The sequence below is a fragment of the Chenopodium quinoa genome, unplaced genomic scaffold (assembly GCF_001683475.1).
Source record: "Chenopodium quinoa cultivar QQ74 unplaced genomic scaffold, ASM168347v1, whole genome shotgun sequence".
Classification (NCBI taxonomy): domain Eukaryota; kingdom Viridiplantae; phylum Streptophyta; class Magnoliopsida; order Caryophyllales; family Amaranthaceae; genus Chenopodium; species Chenopodium quinoa.
Window position 1 is genome coordinate 218,746 of NW_018744518.1, and position 23,569 is coordinate 242,314.

The window sequence follows — 23,569 nt, forward strand, 5'->3', positions numbered from 1 at the left end:
CAAGCTAAGTGTGAGCAGGGTAGTGACTATGAAGAAAAGAACGAAGAGGAAAACTTTGAAGAAGAGGAGGGGCATATTGACGAAATTGATCCCGAGACTCATGGTCAAAGTTTGGTTCTAAGAAGGGCGCTACACTCTAAAACCGTACCTATGGAAAACAATCAAAGGGAGAAAATCTTTCTTACAAGGTGCAAGGTAGAAGATAGGTTGTGTGACATGATCATAGACACGGGGAGTTGCACTAATGTGGTATCAACTACTTTGGTAGACAAATTGAAGTGGCCAACTACTGAACATCCAAGCCCTCATAAGCTTCATTGGCTTAATAATTCGAGTGATGTTAAGGTAACTAAATAGGCCTTAATCTCCTTTTCAATTGGTAAATTTCATGATAAAGTTTTGTGTGATGTTTGTCCTATGGATGCTTGTCATATACTATTAGGCCGTCCTTGGCAATATGATAGATTTGTGAAGTTTGACGGAAGACCTAATGTGTTTGTTGTGAGAAAAGGAGAAAAAGAGAGACCGGTTGCTTTAAAACCTTTGATAAGCAACAAGTCTTCTAATGTTACCTCTAATTCGAAGAATTCTTATTTGATTAGTGAGAGGGAATTAGAAAAAGAAATTTGCAGCAACAATGTGGTATATATACTTGTTTCTAATGAGATTCGAATTGATCAAGATAAACAAGCAAAGAGGCCGTATGAATTGGAATCTGTTTTAGAAGAATTCAAGGATGTTTTTCCTAAGGAATTACCTCCGGGACTACCTCCTATTCGTGGGATAGAGCATCAAATTGACTTGATTCCGGGAGCACCATTACCTAATAAGGCAGCCTATAGAAGTAATCCGGAAGAAACAAAGGAGATGCAAAGGCAAATTGAAGAGCTTATGGCTAGAGGATACGTGAGGGAAAGTATGAGCCCTTGTGCCGTGCCTACTTTACTTGTCCCAAAGAAAGATGGGAGTTGGCGCATGTGTATTGATAGTAGGAGTGTGAATAACATCACTATCAAATACCGATTTCCTATTCCAAGGTTAGATGATCTACTTGATGAACTACATGGTTCAAAGTTGTTTTCTAAGATTGATCTTATGAGTAGTTATCATCAAATTCGAATGAGAGAAGGAGATGAGTGGAAGACAGCATTCAAGACTAAGTTAGGGTTGTATGAATGGTTGGTGATGCCGTTTGGACTCACTAATGCACCTAGCACTTTCATGAGGTTGATGCATGAGGTACTTAAACCTTTCCTTGGCAAGTTTGTTGTTGTTTATTTAGATGATATTCTGATATACTCTAAAAATTTGCATGATCATCTAAATCATCTAACAAGTGTGTTTGAAGTGTTAAGAGAGAAGAAACTTTATGCTAAGCTTGAAAAATGCTACTTCTTAGTGCCTAGTGTTACTTTTCTTGGTTATGTTGTATCAAAGGATGGAGTTTCAGTTGATCATTCGAAAGTAGAGGCTATTAAAACTTGGCCTATTCCTACTAATATGAGTGAAGTAAGGTCTTTTCATGGTCTAGCTTCATTCTATAGAAGATTTGTCAAGAATTTCTCAAGTATTGTGGCGCCTATGACCGAATGTTTGAAGAAGGACAAGGGTAAATTCGAATGGACTAAAGAAGCTCAAAGTGCGTTTGAGTTGGTTAAAAAGAATCTATGTGAAGCACCTATACTTGCGTTACCAGATTTCTCAAGTCCTTTTGAAGTTGAAACCGATGCTAGTGGAGTTGGAGTTGGAGCAGTTTTACTCCAAAAGAAGAGGCCTATTGCATATTTCAGTGAGAAATTAGGAGGAGCTCGATTGAACTATTCTACTTATGATAAAGAGTTATATGCCATTGTTAGAGCTTTAGATCATTGGAGTCATTATCTCCGACCTAATCACTTTGTGTTGCATTCTGATCATGAAGCATTGAAGTACATACATGGACAACAAAAACTCAATCCTAGACATGCTACGTGGGTTGAATTTTTACAATCATTTAATTTTTCTTCAAGGTACAAAGAAGGGAAATCGAATGTTGTGGCTGATGCATTATCTAGAAGATACACTTTGATTGGAATTCTAAATAGCAAGCTACTTGGTTTTGAATTGATCAAAGAATACTATAAAAGTGATGATGATTTTGCTACATTGATTGAAGAGTGTTCTAAAGGAGCCGTGGGTTCTTATTTGCTGCAAGATGGTTTTCTTTTCAAAGGAAATCGACTTTGTCTTCCTAAGTGTTCTATTAGAGAGCTAGTTGTTAGAGAAGCTCATGGGGGAGGAATTGCTGGTCACTTTGGCATTACAAAGACCTTGAGTATGTTACAAGAACACTTCTATTGGCCTAAGATGCTCACGGATGTGCAACTAGTTATTTCTAGATGTGCAACTTGTCAAAAAGCGAAGGCTACTTTTCATCAAGGCTTGTATACTCCTTTACCTGTTCCAGATTCACCTTGGGAAGATATTTCTATGGATTTTATTGTGGGATTGCCGAAAACACAACAGGGGAAAGACTCTATTATGGTTGTTGTGGATAGGTTCTCTAAGATGGCTCATTTTGTTCCTTGTCACAAAGTGGATGATGCTATGAAAGTGGTGGAATTATACTTCAAGGAGATTGTTAGATTGCATGGAATTCCGAAAATTATTGTGAGTGATCGAGATACAAAGTTCATGAGTTTCTTTTGGAAGTCTTTATGGAAGCTTGTGGGAACTAAATTGCTCTTTAGTACATCTTACCATCCACAAACTGATGGACAAACCGAGGTTACTAATCGTACTCTTGGTGCGCTTTTGCGTGGGTTAGTGAGTAAGACACAAAAGGATTGGAACATCAAGTTAGCTCATGCGGAGTTTGCTTATAATAGATCACCTACATATGCTACCAAACATAGTCCTTTTGAGGTAGTCTATGGAGTCAATCCGAAACTTCCAATTGATCTTGTTCCATTGCCTAAGAGTGAGTTAATTCACAAAGATGCCGAGTCTAAGTTGAAGAGTATGCTGAAATTACATGCTCAAGTTCGAACAAGAATAGAGAAAGTAAATGACATGTACAAAGCTAGAGCAAACAAGCATAGAAAGCAACAAGGTTACAATGTTGGAGACTTGGTATGGTTACATTTGAGAAAGGAAAGATTTCCAGGAAAACGCAAGAATAAGTTGATGCCTAGAAGTGAAGGTCCTTTCAAGATTATTGAGAAGATCAATGACAATGCTTATAAGTTAGAACTTCCGGGAGAATATGGAGTTAGTGCTACATTCAATGTTGGCGATTTGACTAAGTATATTCCTGATGAAGAACTTCGAGATTTGAGGACAAATTCTTTCGAAGAAGAGGAGGATGATACAAGTCTAAGCATGAAGAACTTCGAAGATTTGCTTATCATGCATCAAGATAGCTTGTCCCTAAACATTGATTCAAGCCAAGCATTGCATGGACACTTTCTTGGATATCAAAGCAAAGCCACGGTTTGCTTAGTGGCTTTTCTTGGAGTCTAGTTCACTTTCTTGAACTTTCTTGAATTTTCTTTACTTAGATTTTTGCTTACAAGTTTTTACCTTTCACTTGAAAGGGTTTTTCTTGGTTCAAGCATTAGGATCTTTAATCTTTATTTAGTTGCTTTTAAAATCAGTTAGTTAGCAAAATAAATCAGTTTAGGCGTGTGCTTGTGCTCCAAGGTGCTTGCTCTTCAAGCAAGTTAGAATTCTAGTTTAATTAGGATTGAATTAGGAACTTGTCCTAATCTTCCTAGGTAAACTAAGTCTATAAATAGGGCTGTAAAACACACGAATTAAATAGAGATTAATATTCAGATTTATTTCTTAAGTTGCATACTTGAGTTTTTGTTGATTGCGATCAATTGCTGTTTTGCTTGTTTTAGTTAAAACATTCGTTTGGATTGATTAATTAGGTGGATTCTTAATTGATTAATCTTAGTTTTTGTTTAATTCTTGGTGGATTTCCTGTATAGAATTAGACTTAAACATATCCCTTGTGTTTTGTTGATTTTCGGATCAATAATTCACATCATCGCCCGATCTGGCAACGGAGCTCTAGAATTTTACGACTCTTCTTGCGCCCAATCGGGCATATCTGACCCTTTGAATTTCCTTTCTTTATTTCCAACAGTGAGAAGTTGATGTACATTTGGGTTTCAATGTAGATATATCAAGCATCCACTGTGGGTACAATAAACATATATTGTAGATACATTATGCATGCCTCGGAAAAGAAAATGAAAGCAAACCAATATCTCTAAATAGCCAACATCCCATTATTTATAAGCTCAAAGGAATTCTTGCAAATAAACATCCAACATCATTCAAATTATAATACTTTTAATCGGTACAATAAGGATCAAATATAAATACATTAAGAAAACATTATAGAAACATCAAATGTAAGGTAGAATTACATCAAGTAGATGTCATCTAACTAGGATAAAGTATATAAAAAATGAAATTCCTTAATACCAATAGGAGAGAAATATTGAAGGTTATTTTAGATCTACTAGTCAGACAAACAAAGCTCAAATTATCTTCAATAAACCAATAACACCAGCACCATAGTATTAGTGGTTTTGTTATGAAAATACAAAAAATATTTAGATCTGAAAGCAAGATACCAAAAGTAGAACATATACAAAGGAGGAAATCTAAGATTATATTCTGCTAAATTGATCTATTTTCAGTCGTCGTTGTTGGAGCTTCAACAGAGAAGACAATGGAGAGTGGAGAAAAATCAACAATTTAGTTCCAATTGATTGAAATTCACTTGACAGAAATCTGAAGGTTGAAGGCTTACAAAAAATTGAAGGATGAAGACAGATAACGATTTGAATTGAGAGGGAGAATGAAAACCATAAACTAGAGAGAGAAAGTATGTTATATAAAACCTATTACTCACATGTTCTAAATTGTAAACCTGATGTCATAAATTTTTATTCACGTGTTCTAAATCTTAAATAAGTAAAATTAAATGTTCTAAACTATTACTCCATTGTTCTATATCTTTAATAGTTATATGTTTTATCATATGTTCTAAATTACTTTCAAATGTTCTAAATCTTAAATAGGTTGATCTAAATTTTTTTGTGTTCTAAGAATTTTAACCATAAGTTCTATATTGAATCATATGTTCTTAATTTTTACTCGTATATTCCAAATATGTCATATGTAAATTTGAGATCTGTTCTCATATAAAGTACGTGTTCTCACAAAGTGAATATTCTCACTAGTTCCCTCCCCGTGATAAAATCTTGCATTATAATACACAGTTTTTTCCACCATATCATAATAATCATCCAACCTTTAAATTTGAAGGGCCAAACATAGTAGCAAACAAACATCTTATTTTGCCTAATGTCAGTACTTATGTTTCCATTTATGCTACATTAAACAACACATTTACGATATTAGCGGGAAAAAAATAATATCTTAGTACCACAGTTTTCCAGATTCTATACATTTCTATAATGTAAGTGATTTACATAATTAGGGATCTAATTATATTGCCAAAATCAGAAAACAAACTGCAAGTATATATTGCAAGCCCATTGCAATAGTTCTCTCAGGTCATACAACTAAAACGATACTATAAATTTACAGCACAATCTGAGACGCAAAATTCACATAGCTTTTGAAAACTTGGAAATAACAGGAAATTAATGTCAGATCAATCTGATACAAATCAAAGTTTTCGGCATATACCAAAAGTAACACAAGGCTTTTTAATTGTAACCATTCCAATTACAATACCATCAAGTATAAGATTGAAGTCCACAATGCTCAAATCTTACCAGTAGATTCTGAGGCTTAATATCCCGATGGCATATTCCGATGCAGTTGTGTAAATATGCCAATGCCCTGCAGATCTGCATAGGCAGAAAATTAACCACAAAGAAGTGAGTGAAGTTATAAAGAAAGAGGGGAGACGAGGAACCAGTATCAGCTACTCCATACTTAATATGATCACACATAACAGACCATAAGCATTTTCAGTAAATGTCTCCTCAAGATGCTTAGTAAAATTCCTACACACCCACCCCTTCATTTTCATAGAAGCCCTTACTGCTTAAGCCCAAAGGATGCTATGTTAAAAATCCTAGTAAAATCCACCATGATTAACCCAAAAGCTGAACTGAAACTGCAATACAGCTGATGTCATAAACTAGAGAATTTTTTATTCCATATTAATTAAAAAAAAATAGATAAATTAAAAGGTACTTGGGATTCTTAACCAAACAGGATGACAATAGTTGGCAACTTAAAAACTAAATTTAAAATACCAATGGTACTAAAATATATATATAATTTTAATTAGGGTGCTTAGTTTTAAAAAGCGCGCCTAGGCGCACTTGAGGCGCGAGGCGAAGCGAGGCGGTCAGCAAAGCGCCTCACAGTCTAAGAGCGTGGCGAAGTTAAGGAGGCGCGCGCCTCAGTGCTTTTGCCTTGAGGCGTGAGGCGCTATGAGGCGACGTCTTTTAGATGTCAGGCGATTTTGAGACACGTGCAACTATAAAAAAAAATTAAAAAAAAAGGCTTTAATTAAAGAAATAGAAGAGAGAGAAAAAATATCTATTTGAAAATTAAAACCCTAGCTTCCAGAAACCAGCCAATTCTCGTTGGGTCTCTGCCGATTCTCGCCGGAAACGACCCAAGCTGTGGTGGATCTCGCCGAAAACCAGGTTAGCTTGCTATTTTTTTTTTCGTTTTTTGTATTGCTTCTTTTTTTTTTTTTTTTTGAGGAATTGTACTGCTTCTTCGTCCTATTTTTTTTTTTTTTATCTTTTTACTGCGTTTTTAAAATTTGTTTTTTTATTTAGCATACTTGTATTTATCTTCTATGTTCTGATTTTATATTCTGTTTTTTTTTTTTGGCTTTCCAATTTATTTATTTTAGTTTTTTGGTTCCAATTTTTTTTTTTGTTCTTCTTTGTTTATATTTATTTTGTTACTGTTTTCTTTTTTTTTTTTGACGAAAATTGTTACTGTTTTCTGATTATAGGAACATCTTCCTTCCACCGGATCATCCGATCCCGGCCCGGCTAGAAAATATGGAAAACCGGAACCTAATAATAGAGTTAATTGGCATTGTAGTTTTTGTGGTAAAGTGACTAAGGGAGGGACACATCATTTAAAACAACACTTAGTTGGTGGCTTTAGAAATGTCACTAAATGTCCTAAATGTCCAGAACATGTGAGGGAGGAAGTTAACACTTTTATGATAAACAAAGCTCAAGCAAAAGTGGACAGTCAAATGATGCCAAGCATGTCCCAACTAGAAACGGATGATGCTGATGAAGAAGAGGAAGATGTTGTCACAAAATGTGAAAAAGTTTAGGCACAAAGGTCCTTTGGATATGTTTATCACTTCAACTCCTAAAGAAGTAATGCAAGCTAGGAAGGAAAGGAAAGGAATTTTTGGTGCTTGTAATAAGGAGTTAAGGGAGAAAACTTGTAGGACAATTGGTAAGTGGTTTTATGATGCGGGAATTCCATTCAATGCAGCTACCTATGCTAGCTTTGGAGCAATGATTGAAGCTATTGGTCAATATGGTCCCGGATTAAAACCACCAAGTATCTTGAACAAAGAAGTGAAAGATGTTGAGATGCAAGTAGAGGAGAGCAAGAAAGAGTGGGCAAGTAAAGGTTGTTCAATTTTATCCGATGGATGGCGTGATTCGGTTGTCCAAAAGGATATTATAAACTTCCTTGTCAATTCTCCTAAGGGTTCCGTGTTCATAAGATCATTGGATGTTTCGGATGTTGTGAAAGATGCGGAGTTATTGTATAAACTTCTAGATAAGATGGTGGATGAAATTGGAGAGGAAAATGTGTTCAAGTGGTGACGGACAATGCATCCAATTATGTCAAAGCCGGTATGAATTAGCAAATAGTCTTTTCACTCTTGTAATATGTTCAATTAAATTTTACTAATTGTTTTGCTTTGTAAGTTTTTATTTAATACTTTTTTTTTCCTTTTTGTGGATTGTAGGAAAAAAAAACTTGAATCTAAGAGACCTCATCTTTATTGGACTCCTTGTGCTGCTCATTGTATTGATTTGATGTTAGAAGACATTGGCAAACTACCAAGAGTTTTGAATGCACTAAAGAAGTGCATGATCATCAATGGCTATATTTATAACCATACCTCTCTGGTGAACTTGATGAGGAAGTTGATGAGGAAGTTCACACAACAAAGAAATTTACATAGGCCATCAATTACTAGGTTTGCAACATCTTTCATTACACTAGCTCAATTTCATAAGCAAAAGGGCAACTTGAGAAAGATGATAACCTCTCAAGAATGGAGTGCTTCCAAGTGGCAGAAGGAAGCGGGAGGAAAGAGAATTGCAACTTATATTTTGCAAGCAAGCTTTTGGAAGAATGTGGTGTATGCTCTTAAGCTAACAAGTCCCCTTGTTAAGGTGCTAGACTTGTTGATGGGAGAAAAAGCCTCCGATGGGACACATTTATGAAGCCATGGATAGAGCTAAAGAGACTATAGCGAAGACTTTTGAATTAGGAGAAGAGAACTACATTAAGGTATTTGAGATCATTGATAAAAGGTGGGATAGTCAACTTCATCATCCTTTGCATGCAGCGGGTTTTTATATTAATCCAGAACTTCATTATGATCATTCCGTAAATGTAAATTGTGAGGAAGTTTTGAAAGGTTTGTATGATTGTATTGAAAGGCTAGTTCCGGTTGTGGAAACTCAAGATAAAATACTTGCAGAGTTGGATGAATTTAAGAATGCTACCGGTCTCTTTGGTCGTGCAATGGCAATTAGGGGAAGGAAGACCAAATCTCCACCAGTGGTGCAACAACTCCTAACCTCCAAATGTTTGCCATCAAAATTCTTAGCCTCACTTGTAGTGCTACAGGTTGTGAAAGAAACAGAGGTGTTTTTCAACAGGTTTGTACCTTCACTTTTATTGATTTATGTAATATGATTTTATTTTATTACATTATATAGCTTATATTATTCTATTTTTACAGCTTCATTCTTATTTTAAACGTAAAAGAGGGGTTTCTAAACGTAAAGAGGGGTTCTATGTTGAAGAGAACTTAAAAGAGGTGCAGCTATGGCCATTTGATTTACTTATTTTGGAGTTGTGTTAGGCTGCTCTTGTGTGCATTTCTTTTTCATTATCATTAAAATAAAATAAAATCATATTACATAAATCTTTAAACACATAGATAGTTTCTAAACGTAAAAGAGGGGTTCTCACAATAGTATTCCCTTAAACACATAGTTCTATGAAAATAGATCTAAACTTTAGAACATGTGAGCAAAATCTTTAAAAATATGAGTGAAAATTTTAAACATATGATTTAAATTAAGAACACATGATTCAATTTAGAAAATATTAGTAAAATTTAAAACAACTAATTTAAGATTTAGACCAAGTTAGTAAAAATTTAGAAAACCTAGTTTACAATTAAAAATATCTATTTTAAGATCATGTTTGGCAAAAGTAGCGATAGCGGGTAGCTTTTAGCGGTCGAATAGTGGGTAGCTCTTAGGCCTTGTTTGGCAATAGTGTTTGAGGTAGCGGTAAGCGTTTTGACCAGTCAAAACACTACTATAAAATATTTGAGAGTGTTTGGCAAGGTAGCGATTCTAGTAGCGGTTAGTGATAGAGGTAGCGTTTAGGTAGCTTTTCTCAAACGTTAAAAATAGTTTAGAAGTAGCGGGTAGAGTTTAGAAGTAGCGGGTAGCGTTTAGAAGTAACGGTAGCATTTGACAAATTTTATTACTTTTAAAACAATAATTACATGAATTTTGATATATATTAGTATTGCAACCGCTACTTTTGCCAAACACTCATACTATCAACCGTTACCTTGACAACTAACCTCTACCCGCTACTAATTGACCACTACTCGCTACCTTAACAGCTACCCGCTTTACTCAACCACTAAAAGCTACCCGCTACTTATGTCAAACAGAACCTAAGATTTAAAACACGTGACCAAAAATAAAGAATACCTGATTTAAAATTTTAAACATATGGTTTAAATTTAGAGCATGTAAATAAAATATATGAGTAAAGTTTTAGAACATATATATTAAAACCAAGAATATATTATTAGAAATATTTGAACAAAATTTATAATTTTGAAAAATACAAGTTCAAGTTTGAAACTAATTTAAGATTTAGAACACGAGAGATTATAAATGTGGATCAAAACTATGAGAGATTATAAATGTGGATCAAAACTATGAGAGATTATAAACAATCATAAATTCTAACAAAAAATATTCAACTGAGCTTCAGAATATGGGTTTCAAATCTGAAGTAAAGAGACCTAAAAGGACTGAGAGAAAAAGAACATGACTACTAAATTACGCTAAAAAATCTTACCCAATCTTTACATCAATAATTACTTGTAGAATGAACACAAAAGATTATTTCAAACTTCAACGGTGATTAAGGTTACATAGTTATAAGTTAAATATAGTAAAATTGCCTTGGATGTAAGGCTAGCAAAAGCTGACACGACCCGAAAACCCGACACGAACCTGGCTTAAAAATAACGGATTGAAATTTTTGACCCGAAAACTTAAGTTAGCCAACAAGAACCCAACGTGACAAATAAACGGGTTAGGTTAAGGTAGAATATCTAACTTAAAAATGACCCACTTTACCCGAAATATTAAGTGGGTCATATAGGGGGCTGAAATATATATATATATATATATATATATATATATATATATATATATATATATATATATATATATATATATATATATATATTCAAAACTAAGCCTTTAGGATTTGTAAACAAGAGGATTATGTCGTTTGGGATGGGAATTGGAGATTGGACCTAAGCCCACATCTTTTACCTTATCATAAAATCAATCTAAACCCTAGCCGTAAGTTCATTCTTCAATTCCTCCTCTCTTTTCTTTAACAAAACACACTCTCTCTCTCTCTCTCTCTAGCAGCACCTCACTAGTTCTTTCTCTCTCCAAAAATCCCCTTTTAAGTTCTCTTCAATTCTTTAGTTCAGTTTGTAAATTATGTTTTTAGTGGAAGATTATAGTTTAGTCTCTCCCCTCTTACAAGGATATATTGTATTGTGATTACATAGGGTGATGCATGTACGAGATTCGAATAAAAAGCTTTCAAGTCCAAGCTCTCTTATGCACTTCATATTTTCAAACAAAAAAATTAAAGAATTTACTAGTTATATGTTGTAATACTTTGTATTAGTTTGGGAATATTTAATTCTATTTTGCGAATTATTTTTATTATTCTATACTACCAAATCTATTACTTCGTAAATTGTTTTCCACAAAAAAAAAAAAAAAAAAAAAAAAAAAAAAAAAAAAGAAAAATTAAATTGTAATATTTATAAATTTAACGAAATGCTCCGCAGTAATATAGCATTAGAACTGAAAATACTACCTCCGATTCTTATTACTCTCAACAAAGGGGTATTATTTGTGAGACATAAAATATTCCTATGTTGCGAGTAATTTGAACCGGAGGTAGTATATATATTCTGTAACAAAAAATTGTTACCTCCAAAAAATTATTTAAAAATCAGGTTAAATCATGTCAAATTCATGTTGACTAGAACCCGAAAATATGGTCAGGATTTGCTTACCCGAAATTAGGTGACCGAACACAAACCCGACCCAACTTGATTTGTTGCCAGCCCTACTTAGATGTGGCTTTTCATAAATTAGCTCCCTTCCTAAACCATGCTCAAAAAGTTCCTAACTTTTACTTTTTGCACCAAAGTTAAAGTAATTTGAAAGAGAGTGTTGATGTCGAGGACAGTTATTTAAAATTAAGGATAGCTAGATTGCTCGCCACAGGTAATTGAGTGAGCGTAGCAAAGGAACGATAAGACGGTTTTAGGGAAGTAGTCTCCCTGTTAGTGGTAGGGCTAAAGTGAGTATGTCCGTATAACGTATTTTATTATCGAAGTTTATGAGTTGAAAACCTTTGATGAAGTCGCCCTTTTTCCTTTCGAAAGAAATTATTAGAGGTTTTATCAAAAAATATCCAGCGCGCTCGTTATGAGCAAAGAATATTATAAATGGCCGAAGCCTACCAGGGCTATAAATTTTATTTACCTGTGTTTCTTGACTTCCGAGGAAGAGCCTACCGTTGTGGTAGCTTGAATTTTAATGAATGCGATCTTGTTCGAAGCCTGATATTATTTGATAGCGGCGATGAGATGGGTGATTTGTACCGGGTGAATTAAAAAAGTGGAAAAAGTAAGAGAGAGAGAGCCAAAACAGGATAGGTTTAAGTAAAAAGGTGGATGTAACTATGACACAATGACCTAAAAGTTGTAAGTGTGTAGCTATAGTGGGGTTATAATATCATATAGTAAAAGGGTTTGCCAAAAGTGAAATAAAAATAAACTGTTAAAAACTTATCTAAAATGGGTGAAGATGGAAAGAGGTTAGAACCTTACCTTTTCTGTTCTCTTTTAAGTAGTCGACTGAAAGTTTTCTAATATCATTTCAGCATGCAATTAATAAAGTCATAGAGTTTTAACAATTTTAATTGAAAAACTTACAAGACTTACATAAGGAGCCACAAAAGAGATGGGGGAGATTACATGAATATACTTTATAGCAAATACCTGATAGGTATAGAGTTTGACATATATTAGAGGCATCTTCTGGTGCATTCTGTTGTATCCCCTTGCAATGCGATTGACAGTTTCAGGAACATATTCAAGAACGAGATTGAGGTATACCTCCTCCTTATCTGTTGTTGAAAAGAAACAATGCTTGAGAGCTACAATATTAGGATGATCTAACATCTGCATGATCTGTAACTCTCGGTTTTTGTAGCGTTTGTCCTGTAACACCTTCTTGATGGCTACAATCTCCCCAGTCTCCCTACACTTTGCCTACATAAAGAATTTTAATTTACAAGACAGAATCCAATACAGCCTAAGAAATACAAGAAAACACAGAGTAACCATGGATACACTCACCTGGTATACAACACCAAAGGAACCGGTTCCAACCACGTGCTCTGCAATATAATTGATGGTCTGTCCAAGGAAATCAAATAATCTCGGTAAGATCTTAAAGATCATCTCACTCAAGCAACAACCTGAAAATTTTATGCATAACATTCATCCAACCTGTCTAGGTTGACCATTACGACCGCCAATCGTTGTCCTGATAACATGCCCTGCTTCTGCACCAACACCATCAATAATATCTGGTTCACTATCCTGCTGAATGATCCAATTTTGAAATATTATATCAGTCATTTATTGCATTTGTAAATATCAGTCATTTATGGCATTTGTACATTAAAGGCCAATTCCGTAGACACAAACAGTTTTGCACCTAATAGAATTGCTCGAGTTTACAATCTAAGCTTATTAAGTATGATCGTACATAACAACTCTAAGGGTGTGCTCATACGCAACCCTGCTCATAAACAATCCACTAAATTGAATGTGTTATCCTATCAGATATAAAGGAATTAAATATATGATGCAAATTTAGCTTTCATGTTTCATAAGAAGACTTTTCTGGTTTTCTATGAATGAAGGTTAATAATATAGGCAGTTTGGCACACTATTTTACAGTATTAATTTCATATGATGCTTGGACTTGGATACGGTTGTCAAACTTAGGCGTAGATCCATGTTTTCAAACATGGAAATTTTTTTTCTTAAAGATACTGGTACATGGGTGACCAAAGTGGTCAAGGTTCGAATATTCCAGTCCAAGAGTTGAACGTTAGGGAATTGATTTTGTCCAAGTCTTTCTTCAAAGTTACTCCTATGGATTTTGGCATGCACGGTCCATATAATTCCTCAAATGGTTGCACCATATTGAGCGTGACTAATTACCTCAATAATGGGGGAATGTAGGCTGATTTAATGCATACTTTAAGGAGAGTTTCAAGCTGGTTTAATTTCGTAATAAAGGAGCTTGAATGAAGGCTTAATTGGGAGGTTACAAAGGCGCATTTCAAGGCTACTTTGAAGGAAGAATTTGAACAGCAGTTTGGAGTCAATTTGCTGAACGTTCTTCCCTTATTTTTAGCTATGTTTCCCTTGTGATAAGCTTTCTTAATTAGAGTAATAATTAGTTGTAATGGGGATTAGGTTGGACGGTTATGAGCCACTTAATCTACCCTTATTTTCAGCTTTGTTATTTCTGATTTGTTGTTTGTTTTAGCTAAGTGTGGTGGCGATTAAATGATGTACTAAAAGCTATAAATAGCATGCTAATGATCAATGAAAGACATTCCAGAAAATTTGCAAAAAAACACACGAGTGTATGATCTAAATTTGACTTGTGCTAGTCAGGTTTATTTTCCAAATTTGAGAGTTACCTCAATTTGAAGAGTTTGTGTTTTAGTGAGAGTTCCTAAGACTTAAACTGGTAGTTGTCGAATAGGTGAGAGTTCCCTAATCACTACTACGCCCAAACAAGTGAGTGAGTGTTCCTCATTGTTATATCCTCAAGGTTAAGGGTGAGAGTTCCCCTAATCCTTCTTAGTTACTCCACATTGATACTTCTAAACTAAACTAAACACAACACGCATTCCAGGCCGTTTGTAAACAAGTTTCTCACCTTGCTAACACATCATTTGGCGCGTCAGGTAGGGGGAGAGTTTTCTTAAATTCTTCCAAAGGGGTCGAATACCTACATACCATGGGAGAAAATCAAGACTTGAGGACAGCTTTGGAAGCTCTTAATCGGTCCATTGCTAGTCAAGAGAGGTTGGCCGAGACCAACGCCAATCTACAAGGGAACCTGGCTGCCTTAATGGCAAGGCTCATGAACGAGCATGATAGGAGAGATCAAGGCGAAGACCTTCCACCTAGGAGGGAAGATAGGAGTCTCAAAGTGGACGTCCCTGCCTTTGATGGGACACTTGATCCAGAAAAGTACTTGGAATGGGAGAAATCCTTGGAGAGGTATTTCGATTACAAGGACATTCAAGAGGAGTTCCAAAAATACAAGATAGCCAAGGTGAAGTTGAAAGGCTATGGAGATAACTGGCTACAAGGAGAGCAAAGGGGGCGTACTCTTAGGGGTAAGGCGTCCATTTCTACTTGGAGCAAGTTGAAGAAAAGGATGAGGGATCGTTTTATTCCTCACAATTTCAAGCAAAGTCAATATGTGAAGTGGAGCACTTTGCAACAAAATGGAGAATCGGCTGAGGACTACATCAAAGAGTTTGACAGACTTTCTATCGTGTGTGAAATCACGGAGAATGAAGAACTCAAGATGGGACGTTTCGTGGCTGGGTTGGATCAAGAGTTGCAAGACAAACTTGAAGGTTACACCAATTTAACCTTTGCTGAAGCTTGCAAATTTGTGATCAAGTTTGATTCAAAAAGGAAGAAGAAGAAGCCGATTGTCACCCCTCAAGCGGCACGAAGACCAACCTTCCCTGTCAAGGATGGTTCTTCTTTTGTCAAAGCCAACGATCCACCTAAGAAGGACAAGAAAGATTTCAAAATGAGTGACATTGTTTGTTACAAGTGCGGAGGAAGGGGTCATTTTAAGAAGGATTGTCCAAATTCCAGAGCTTTGACCATACAAGAGGTAAAGTTTATTGCTAACTAAACTATCAATTGGGAGGATTTCGAGGTTGAAGAAGTGGAGGACGTGAATTCTACTGAAGGGGACGGGGAGGAAGAGCAATGTTTCCCCGAAGAAGAGACCAAAACAAATCTGGTTGTGAGAAGGGCGTTGCAAGCTCGCGTAGACGAACCCTTAGCACCGCAAAGGCAACATATTTTCATTACCAAGTGCAAGATTAAAGGCGAGGTATGTGATTTAATTGTTGATGGTGGTAGTGAGGCAAACACAGTTTCCAAAACCTTGATAGCTAGACTTGGTCTTACAACGACAAATCACCCACATCCTTATAAGTTGAGTTGGTTGGACTCTAATTCTAGCACGGGGGTTAGGAAACAATGCATGGTTAGTTTTTCTATTGGGTCTTATCATGATACTCAACTGTGTGATGTTGTGTCTATGGATGCTTGTCACATTTTGCTTGGTAGACCTTGGCAAACTGATCGAAAATCTCAACATGATGGGTACCATAACACTTACACTATAACTCACCAAGGAAAACAAAAAAAATTGCACCCCTTACCACCCCCGCGGTTTTCACAAAATCCTAAACAATCAAAGGAGGTGTCATTGCTTACCCTTAAGGAGTTTGAAAGGGAAATTGATGGTGAGGAGGAATTATACTTGTTGTACTCTAAAGAGATCCACGAAAATTTTGTGAGTCAAAATCCCAAATTAGCTCAGTTGATTAAGGATTTTGAGGATGTATTTCCCGATGAGTTACCGAAAGAGTTACCACCTTTGAGGGGAATTGAACATCAAATTGACCTCATTCCCAGTGCTCCTTTGCCTAACAAACCTGCCTATAGGTGTAATCCCTTGGAAACTAAGGAATTGCAACGACAAATTGAGGAGTTGTTGAGTATGGGGTATGTACGTGAGTCTATGAGTCCGTGTGTTGTTCCTGCTCTTTTGGTCCCTAAAAAGGATGGTACATGGCGTATGTGTATTGATAGTAGGGCTGTTAACAATATTACTATCAAGTATAGGTTTCCAATTCCAAGACTAGATGACATGCTTGATGAACTGAGTGGCTCGAAGTGGTTTTCAAAAGTGGATTTGAGGAGTGGTTATCACCAAATTCGGATGAGAAAAGGAGATGAATGGAAGACCGCTTTCAAAACCAAGCACGGCTTGTATGAGTGGCTCGTGATGCCATTTGGACTCACCAACACACCTAGCACTTTCATGAGGTTGATGAACGAGGTGTTGCGGCCTTTCCTTGGCAAATTCGTGGTGGTGTACCTTGATGATATCCTTATTTATAGCAAAAATGGGGACGAACATTTGATACATTTATTTAAAGTTTTCACGGTTTTGAGAGAACAAAAATTGTATGGAAAACTTAAAAAATGTAATTTTATGCTATATGAGGTCACTTTTCTTGGTTACATTGTTTCAGGAGAAGGAGTGAAAGTTTATCCTAGCAAGATTGAGGCTATTCAATCATGGCCTAGTCCAAAGACACTCACGGAGGTCCGTTCTTTCCATGGATTAGCTTCCTTTTATAGGAGGTTCATTCGTAATTTCAGCACTCTCATGACCCCTATCACCGAGTGCACAAAGAAGGGCTTATTTGAGTGGACTCCTCAAGCTCAAAAGGCATTTGAAGTGATCAAAGAAAAAATGTGCAATACACCCATCCTAGCACTTCCAGATTTTTCAAAACCATTTGAAGTTGAGTGTGATGCAAGCGGAAAGGGGATTGGTGCCGTGTTGATTCAAGAAGGGCGTCCTATTGCCTACTTTAGTGAGAAATTGAGCCAAGGCAAGCTGAATTATTCCACCTATGATAAGGAGTTCTATGCAATGGTGCGAGCTTTGAATCATTGGTCGCACTACTTGAGACCACAACCCTTCATACTTCATTCTGACCATGAATCTTTGAGGTTCATCCATGGCCAAAAGAAGTTGAATTCGAGACATGCAAAGTGGGTGGAATTCTTGCAAACATTTAACTTTTCATCAAAGTACAAGAGTGGAAAGGCGAATGTTGTTGCGGATGCCTTATCTCGAAGGCATACTTTACTTGGAGTCGTTGAGGCGAAAGTCCTTGGGTTCGAATTAATCAAGGAATACTACAAGGAAGATGATGATTTCAAGGTCATTTTGGAGAAATGCGTGAATGGTAGTTATGAATTATTTTCCTTACAAAATGATTTTCTTTTTAAGGGAAATAGGTTATGCATTCCTAAATGTCCAATTCGAAGCTTGTTGATTCATGAAGCGCATGGAGGAGGTCTAGCAGGCCATTTCGGAGTTCAAAAGACTATGGAGCTTCTTCAAGCTCACTTTTATTGGCCTAATATGCTATCTACTGTTCACCGTGTTGTAGCGCGTTGCTCTACTTGTCAAAGGGCAAAGATGGTGTTTCACAAAGGTCTTTACAAGCCATTGCCGATTCCGGAGAGACCTTGGGAAGACATAAGCATGGATTTCATTGTGGCTTTACCTAGAACTCAAAGAGGCAAGGACTCAATCATGGTGGTAGTTGATCGTTTTTCAAAAATGGCTCACTTTGTCCCTTGTCATAAAACCGAGGATGCTACGAAGGTGGCGAAATTATATTTTGATGGGGTTGTTCGTTTCCATGGAATCCCACGCACCATTGTTTCAGATCGAGATACAAAGTTCCAAAGTCATTTTTGGAAGTCCTTGTGGCGTCTTATGGGAACCAAGTTGCTGTTTTCTACCTCACATCACCCCCAAACCGATGGCCAAACCGAGGTGGTGAATAGGGTACTAGGTTCTTTGCTTAGGACCTTGGTTAGTAAGAGCACCAAAGATTGGGATGTCAAACTCGCTCATGCCGAGTTTGCTTACAATAGAACTCCTAGCGCTACTACAAAGTATTCTCCTTTTGAAGTAGTCTATGGTTCTAATCCTTATGTTCCAATTGATCTCATAGCGTTGCCTCGAGACAAGTTCGTGCATGGAGGTGCCAAGGAACAAGCCGAGTTCATGGTGAAAATCCACAAGGAAGTAAGGAAGAACATCGAGAAGGCTAATGAAATCTATAAGAAGCAAGCCAACAAGAGAGTCAAAAACGTGAAGAGTTTTGAAGTTGGTGACTTAATGTGGATCTACATGAGGAAGGAAAGGTTTCCCAATCAAAGGAAGAACAAGCTCATGCCACGAGCCGAGGGTCCATTTGAGATAGTGGAAAAGATCAATGACAATGCCTACAAGGTAGATTTGGGAGGAAAGTATGGCGTCTCAAGCACATTCAATGTGGGGGATCTAGCACCGTACTATAATGATGAAGAATTGAGGGCAATTCCCTTTGAAGAAGGGGAGGATGCCCAAAGTGGTCAAGGTTCGAATATTCCAGTCCATAGTTGAACGTTAGGGAATTGATTTTGTCCAAGTCTTTCTTCAAAGTTACTCCTATGGATTTTGGCATGCACGGTCCATATAATTCCTCAAATGGTTGCACCATATTGAGCGTGACTAATTACCTCAATAATGGGGGAATGTAGGCTGATTTAATGCATACTTTAAGGAGAGTTTCAAGCTGGTTTAATTTCGTAATAAAGGAGCTTGAATGAAGGCTTAATTGGGAGGTTACAAAGGCGCATTTCAAGGCTACTTTGAAGGAAGAATTTGAACAGCAGTTTGGAGTCAATTTGCTGAACGTTCTTCCCTTATTTTTAGCTATGTTTCCCTTGTGATAAGCTTTCTTAATTAGAGTAATAATTAGTTGTAATGGGGATTAGGTTGGACGGTTATGAGCCACTTAATCTACCCTTATTTTCAGCTTTGTTATTTCTGATTTGTTGTTTGTTTTAGCTAAGTGTGGTGGCGATTAAATGATGTACTAAAAGCTATAAATAGCATGCTAATGATCAATGAAAGACATTCCAGAAAATTTGCAAAAAAACACACAAGTGTATGATCTAAATTTGACTTGTGCTAGTCAGGTTTATTTTCCAAATTTGAGAGTTACCTCAATTTGAAGAGTTTGTGTTTTAGTGAGAGTTCCTAAGACTTAAACTGGTAGTTGTCGAATAGGTGAGAGTTCCCTAATCACTACTACGCCCAAACAAGTGAGTGAGTGTTCCTCATTGTTATATCCTCAAGGTTAAGGGTGAGAGCTCCCCTAATCCTTCTTAGTTACTCCACATTGATACTTCTAAACTAAACTAAACACAACACGCATTCCAGGCCGTTTGTAAACAAGTTTCTCACCTTGCTTACACATCAATGGGTGATGAGGGTGCAAATTGAAGACTGAGGACCAGCACACTGACCATTTATATAAGTTCTCCTATAATTATAAATCAGTCCTGTTCTATATACAGTTTCTTTATTTTTTTCAAGGATATGGTATAAGAAACAAGTAGATAAAAAAAAGTATAAAAGACAAAATATGGGCAAAATGAAAATGGATGAAATTTTTATGGAAAAGGTACTTAAGCTTTGACCAGTCAAACCCTCTTTACTATGAAGTAAAAACCCCTCTCATGCTATAACGTATTTTGGAAAACACAGTAGAGATGCAGAATTACAGCTATCATCCACCAAAGGCCAGCCACATCTATCCAATGGACAGAAGTATTTAATGTTCCATTTCATTTAGATGTTAATAAAGGCACGATTTTCCCACTTAGAATCAATCAATGTAAACAAAAGATCTAGTAGCTGTTGACGACTATTAATTTCAGATGAAGTAATAAAATATTCATTTATAGATTTCTAAACAGAACGTGAGAAGCCGTTTCTGTTTTGTCCTCACCAAATCCGGCCAAAGTCTCATATACCTATCCACAGCATGTATCTACCAACGCAGAAATGAAAGGGGTGATTGGCGAGCCAAATCTTTATAAGAATTCTGTTTGATAATGGATCCTAGCCAAAAATTTCTATATAGCCCTACCGTTTTCTAATAACTTTTGTTTTGACATCCTATGTTATTATCATTCCTTCTCAGAACTAAATTAAAATGGAAATGGAGTTTTACCATGCACCTATTTTTTTTATTGGATACCGACAATTGAAAAATTAAAATTTGAGCAAACAAGACTCAGGTCTTTTTTTTTCCTGTGACCAGGAATTTATCCTTTTTCCCGCTGTTATGGAGAAGACAAGTGTTTATGAGGCATGCCAACATAATTGATTAATTTATTTAATTTTTTGTTATCATTTTATGGATACTACAATGCATTCATACATGATTTATAAGTTTGAAAGATAAATGGTTTTCATTGAGAGCCCTCTCTTCATATAATGACACCAAATACTATGAGCGATTACAATTTGTCTGTAATGAATGGTATGGTAGTTGCCTGTAATGAATGGTAAGAAATGTAGGTTCATCAACTTGTTATTGTAAGAGAAATAATTTGCTAAACTGCAATTCTAGTTACCTGAACCATTTTTCAGAACATCAACAGAGATGCCACACATATGTAATAAAGCATACTAATACATGGAGCGACACTGATCCCCCTTCCACCCCTTCTCTTACACATGTGCTACAGCCCACATTATTGGAATCCATAACAATACAGAAAATACTATAAATAAAAAAAACCCTGATAGTACATGCCATAGATAAGAATTGAAAATTGAAGATTGTTTGATTTCTCCACTAACAAGACAAAGGCATACTTGCATCAACAGAAAAGATCTATGTTACGATGAAGTATTGTTAATGGGTTGAACAAGTTTTTTCCATAAACAAGTCGGGTAACCTTAACTTTCCACACACGATAGAAGGACAAGATATAAGCATTTGGCCTAGACATGAAGGGAGAGGGTTCTCAAATACACGCTATGATCAAACATAGAAAGGGAAACGAACAAAAAAAAATGCTTACTCCGATGACTAATCCAATACTTATCACCCCTCTTATCGACAAAATGAATTACTAATAGACGAACAAAATTATACTACTGGCTTCATAAAAAAATAGTAAAAAAAAAAAACAAAATTTTACACTTTTTCAAGCTCTAAACAAAGTGTGTTCATTATAATATGATAATCTAACAATTATACAAATCATAAAAGTTGATTATAAACGGAAAAATAAACACATAGATTAAATTAGAATCTTACTCTATCATCATCACGGTTTGATCGGTCTCCTCTAAGTCTTAATTCAAGCATCTCTTTCCCCAACCAATCCACAGAACTAGATGAGCCGTTTTGGCCATTAGATGCCATAGAACTGCCAGGCCCTCCATTCCCTATACTGGCAGAGGACATTTCACCACCTATTAATCCTAATTTCCCTACTGTTCACCCAATTGCCCATGACTTTCTTCCATCAAACCTTGCTTACCTTCACGTTCAACACCAAATTCTTCACAAATCCACAAAAATATATATCAACAACTTCAAAATTAAATACATATCGGTGTAAGATTAATCAATCAAACTATCAGAATTGCGGAAAATCATGTATCGAAGAACTCAGGTCAATTTTGATCTCAAATTTTTAAAAATAAATAAATAAATAAAAATGAGACCTAAGTAGCGCAACAACAAAAGGCTAACAATGAAAAAAAAAATTCTCAAAGAAAAACGATAAAAATTGAAGTAGATCATTACCAATCAAAATATGATAAGTGATTCTGAAGATGATCTTGATAAACAAACACAAAACTATGGCTGGCTTTCGCAATTCCTTGTGATGGGGACTGTCGCTCTCTCTCTGTCCTCTGCTTTTATCGTCCAAGTTCTTCAAATAGTTAGCTGTTAAAAGAAAAACTAACTTTTTAATTTATGGATATTTTTATTTTGTTAGGTTGGGGAAGTAGGATGATTCTATGGTGATCGCCATAAGGCCAAGGTGAATCTAGAGCTGTCAATTCGGATAACGGGTAGGGTTTGAGTCGGGTTAGTATGAGTCGGGTCAACTCGGGTCGGGTTAATACGGGTTAATGTCATAACATATGCGGGTCGGGTTCGAGTTGGGTCATGCTTGAGTCGGGTCACGTCGGGTCATACATCTTATCGGGTTTGGGTCGGGTTAGTAAAAGGTCGGGTTATATTCGGGTCGGGTGAATAATAGGTCGGGATAAATTCAGGTCTTTATGGGTTTAAACGAGTTAGGGTCGTTCTCGGGTTCGAGTTGAGTTCGGTTTAAGTCAATTATTTACGGGTAATAATCAGGTCGGGTCATTCTCGGGTTCAAGTCGGGTTCGGTTCAAGTCAATAATTTGCGGGTTATAATCAAGTCGGGTCATTTCCAAGTCGGATCATTCTCGGCTTCGAGTCGAGTTCGGTTCAAGTCAATAATTTGCGGAAAACATGTTTCGTCCCTAAAAACATGTTGTGAAACTAACCTCTTAAAATTCAAAGTGAAATATTGAAGGAATAGAGTTAGGATTCAATTTATGTTCCAATACCAACATGAGATAACGACCTATACATATTGATTCGATAACAAGTCGGGTTGAATTTGGGTCGGGTCAATAACAAGTCGAGTTGATTCGGGTCGGGTTTGTAACAGGTCATATTGAAATTTGAGTCGGGTTTGTAGCAAGTCGGGTTAAATTCGGGTCGGGTTAGGAACAAGTCGGGTTGAATTCGAGTTGGTTTAGGAACAGGTCGGGTTGAATTCGGGTTTTGACGGGTTAAAACGGGTTTGGGTCAATTTGGGTTCAAGTCGGGTTCGATTCAGGTCAATAATTTACGAGTTACATTCGGGTTGGGTCGTCTCTAGGTCGGTTAATGTTCGGGTTCGGGTCTTAAATACTCGGGTCAACTCGGGTCTAGGGTTGGTTTCAGGTCGAGTTAGGTCGGTTTCGGGTCACCATTTTTTTCCGGGTTCAGATGGGTCGGTTAATAGGTGGGATTTGTTAAACATCGCCCGCAAATCTCCACATAAAGCCCACAAATTAGACATGGTTTGACAATTTTGCCAATTTCTAAAATCGTACCCAAAGTGAACAAATCTCGATCTAACAAATGTGGAGTCGTACTAGGTTGCCCAGGGAGGCCGGAGAGGCGAGGGGCG

General features: G+C 36.4%; 2 protein-coding genes across 4 annotated transcripts in view; one reads left to right on the top strand and one right to left on the bottom strand.

Annotated features, from left to right (window-relative positions):
- Positions 1-22,326, bottom strand: part of LOC110698401 (shaggy-related protein kinase kappa-like) — a 35,231-nt gene extending 12,905 nt beyond the window's left edge. Inside the window, exons 1-6 of one of the 3 annotated variants that reach the window (XM_021875821.1) lie at positions 22,159-22,326; positions 21,664-21,910; positions 13,136-13,228; positions 12,983-13,042; positions 12,623-12,895; positions 5,802-5,876 (exon numbers count right to left, since the gene is read on the bottom strand). In XM_021875821.1, coding sequence (XP_021731513.1) covers positions 5,802-5,876; positions 12,623-12,895; positions 12,983-13,042; positions 13,136-13,228; positions 21,664-21,813 — 651 coding nt within the window. In that variant the 5' untranslated portion in view covers positions 21,814-21,910; positions 22,159-22,326. Of the gene's footprint in view, positions 1-5,801; positions 5,877-12,622; positions 12,896-12,982; positions 13,043-13,135; positions 13,232-21,663; positions 21,911-22,158 lie in introns of all 3 variants that reach the window. The other 2 variants (XM_021875819.1, XM_021875818.1) reach the window with 2 other exon arrangements.
- Positions 7,331-8,805, top strand: LOC110698402. Its single transcript, XM_021875822.1, has 2 exons — positions 7,331-7,883; positions 8,000-8,805. The coding sequence occupies exons 1-2, from the start codon at positions 7,819-7,821 to the stop codon at positions 8,481-8,483; spliced, it is 549 nt and encodes a 182-aa protein (XP_021731514.1). The 5' UTR covers positions 7,331-7,818; the 3' UTR covers positions 8,484-8,805.
- Positions 22,327-23,569: the final 1,243 nt, after the last annotated feature.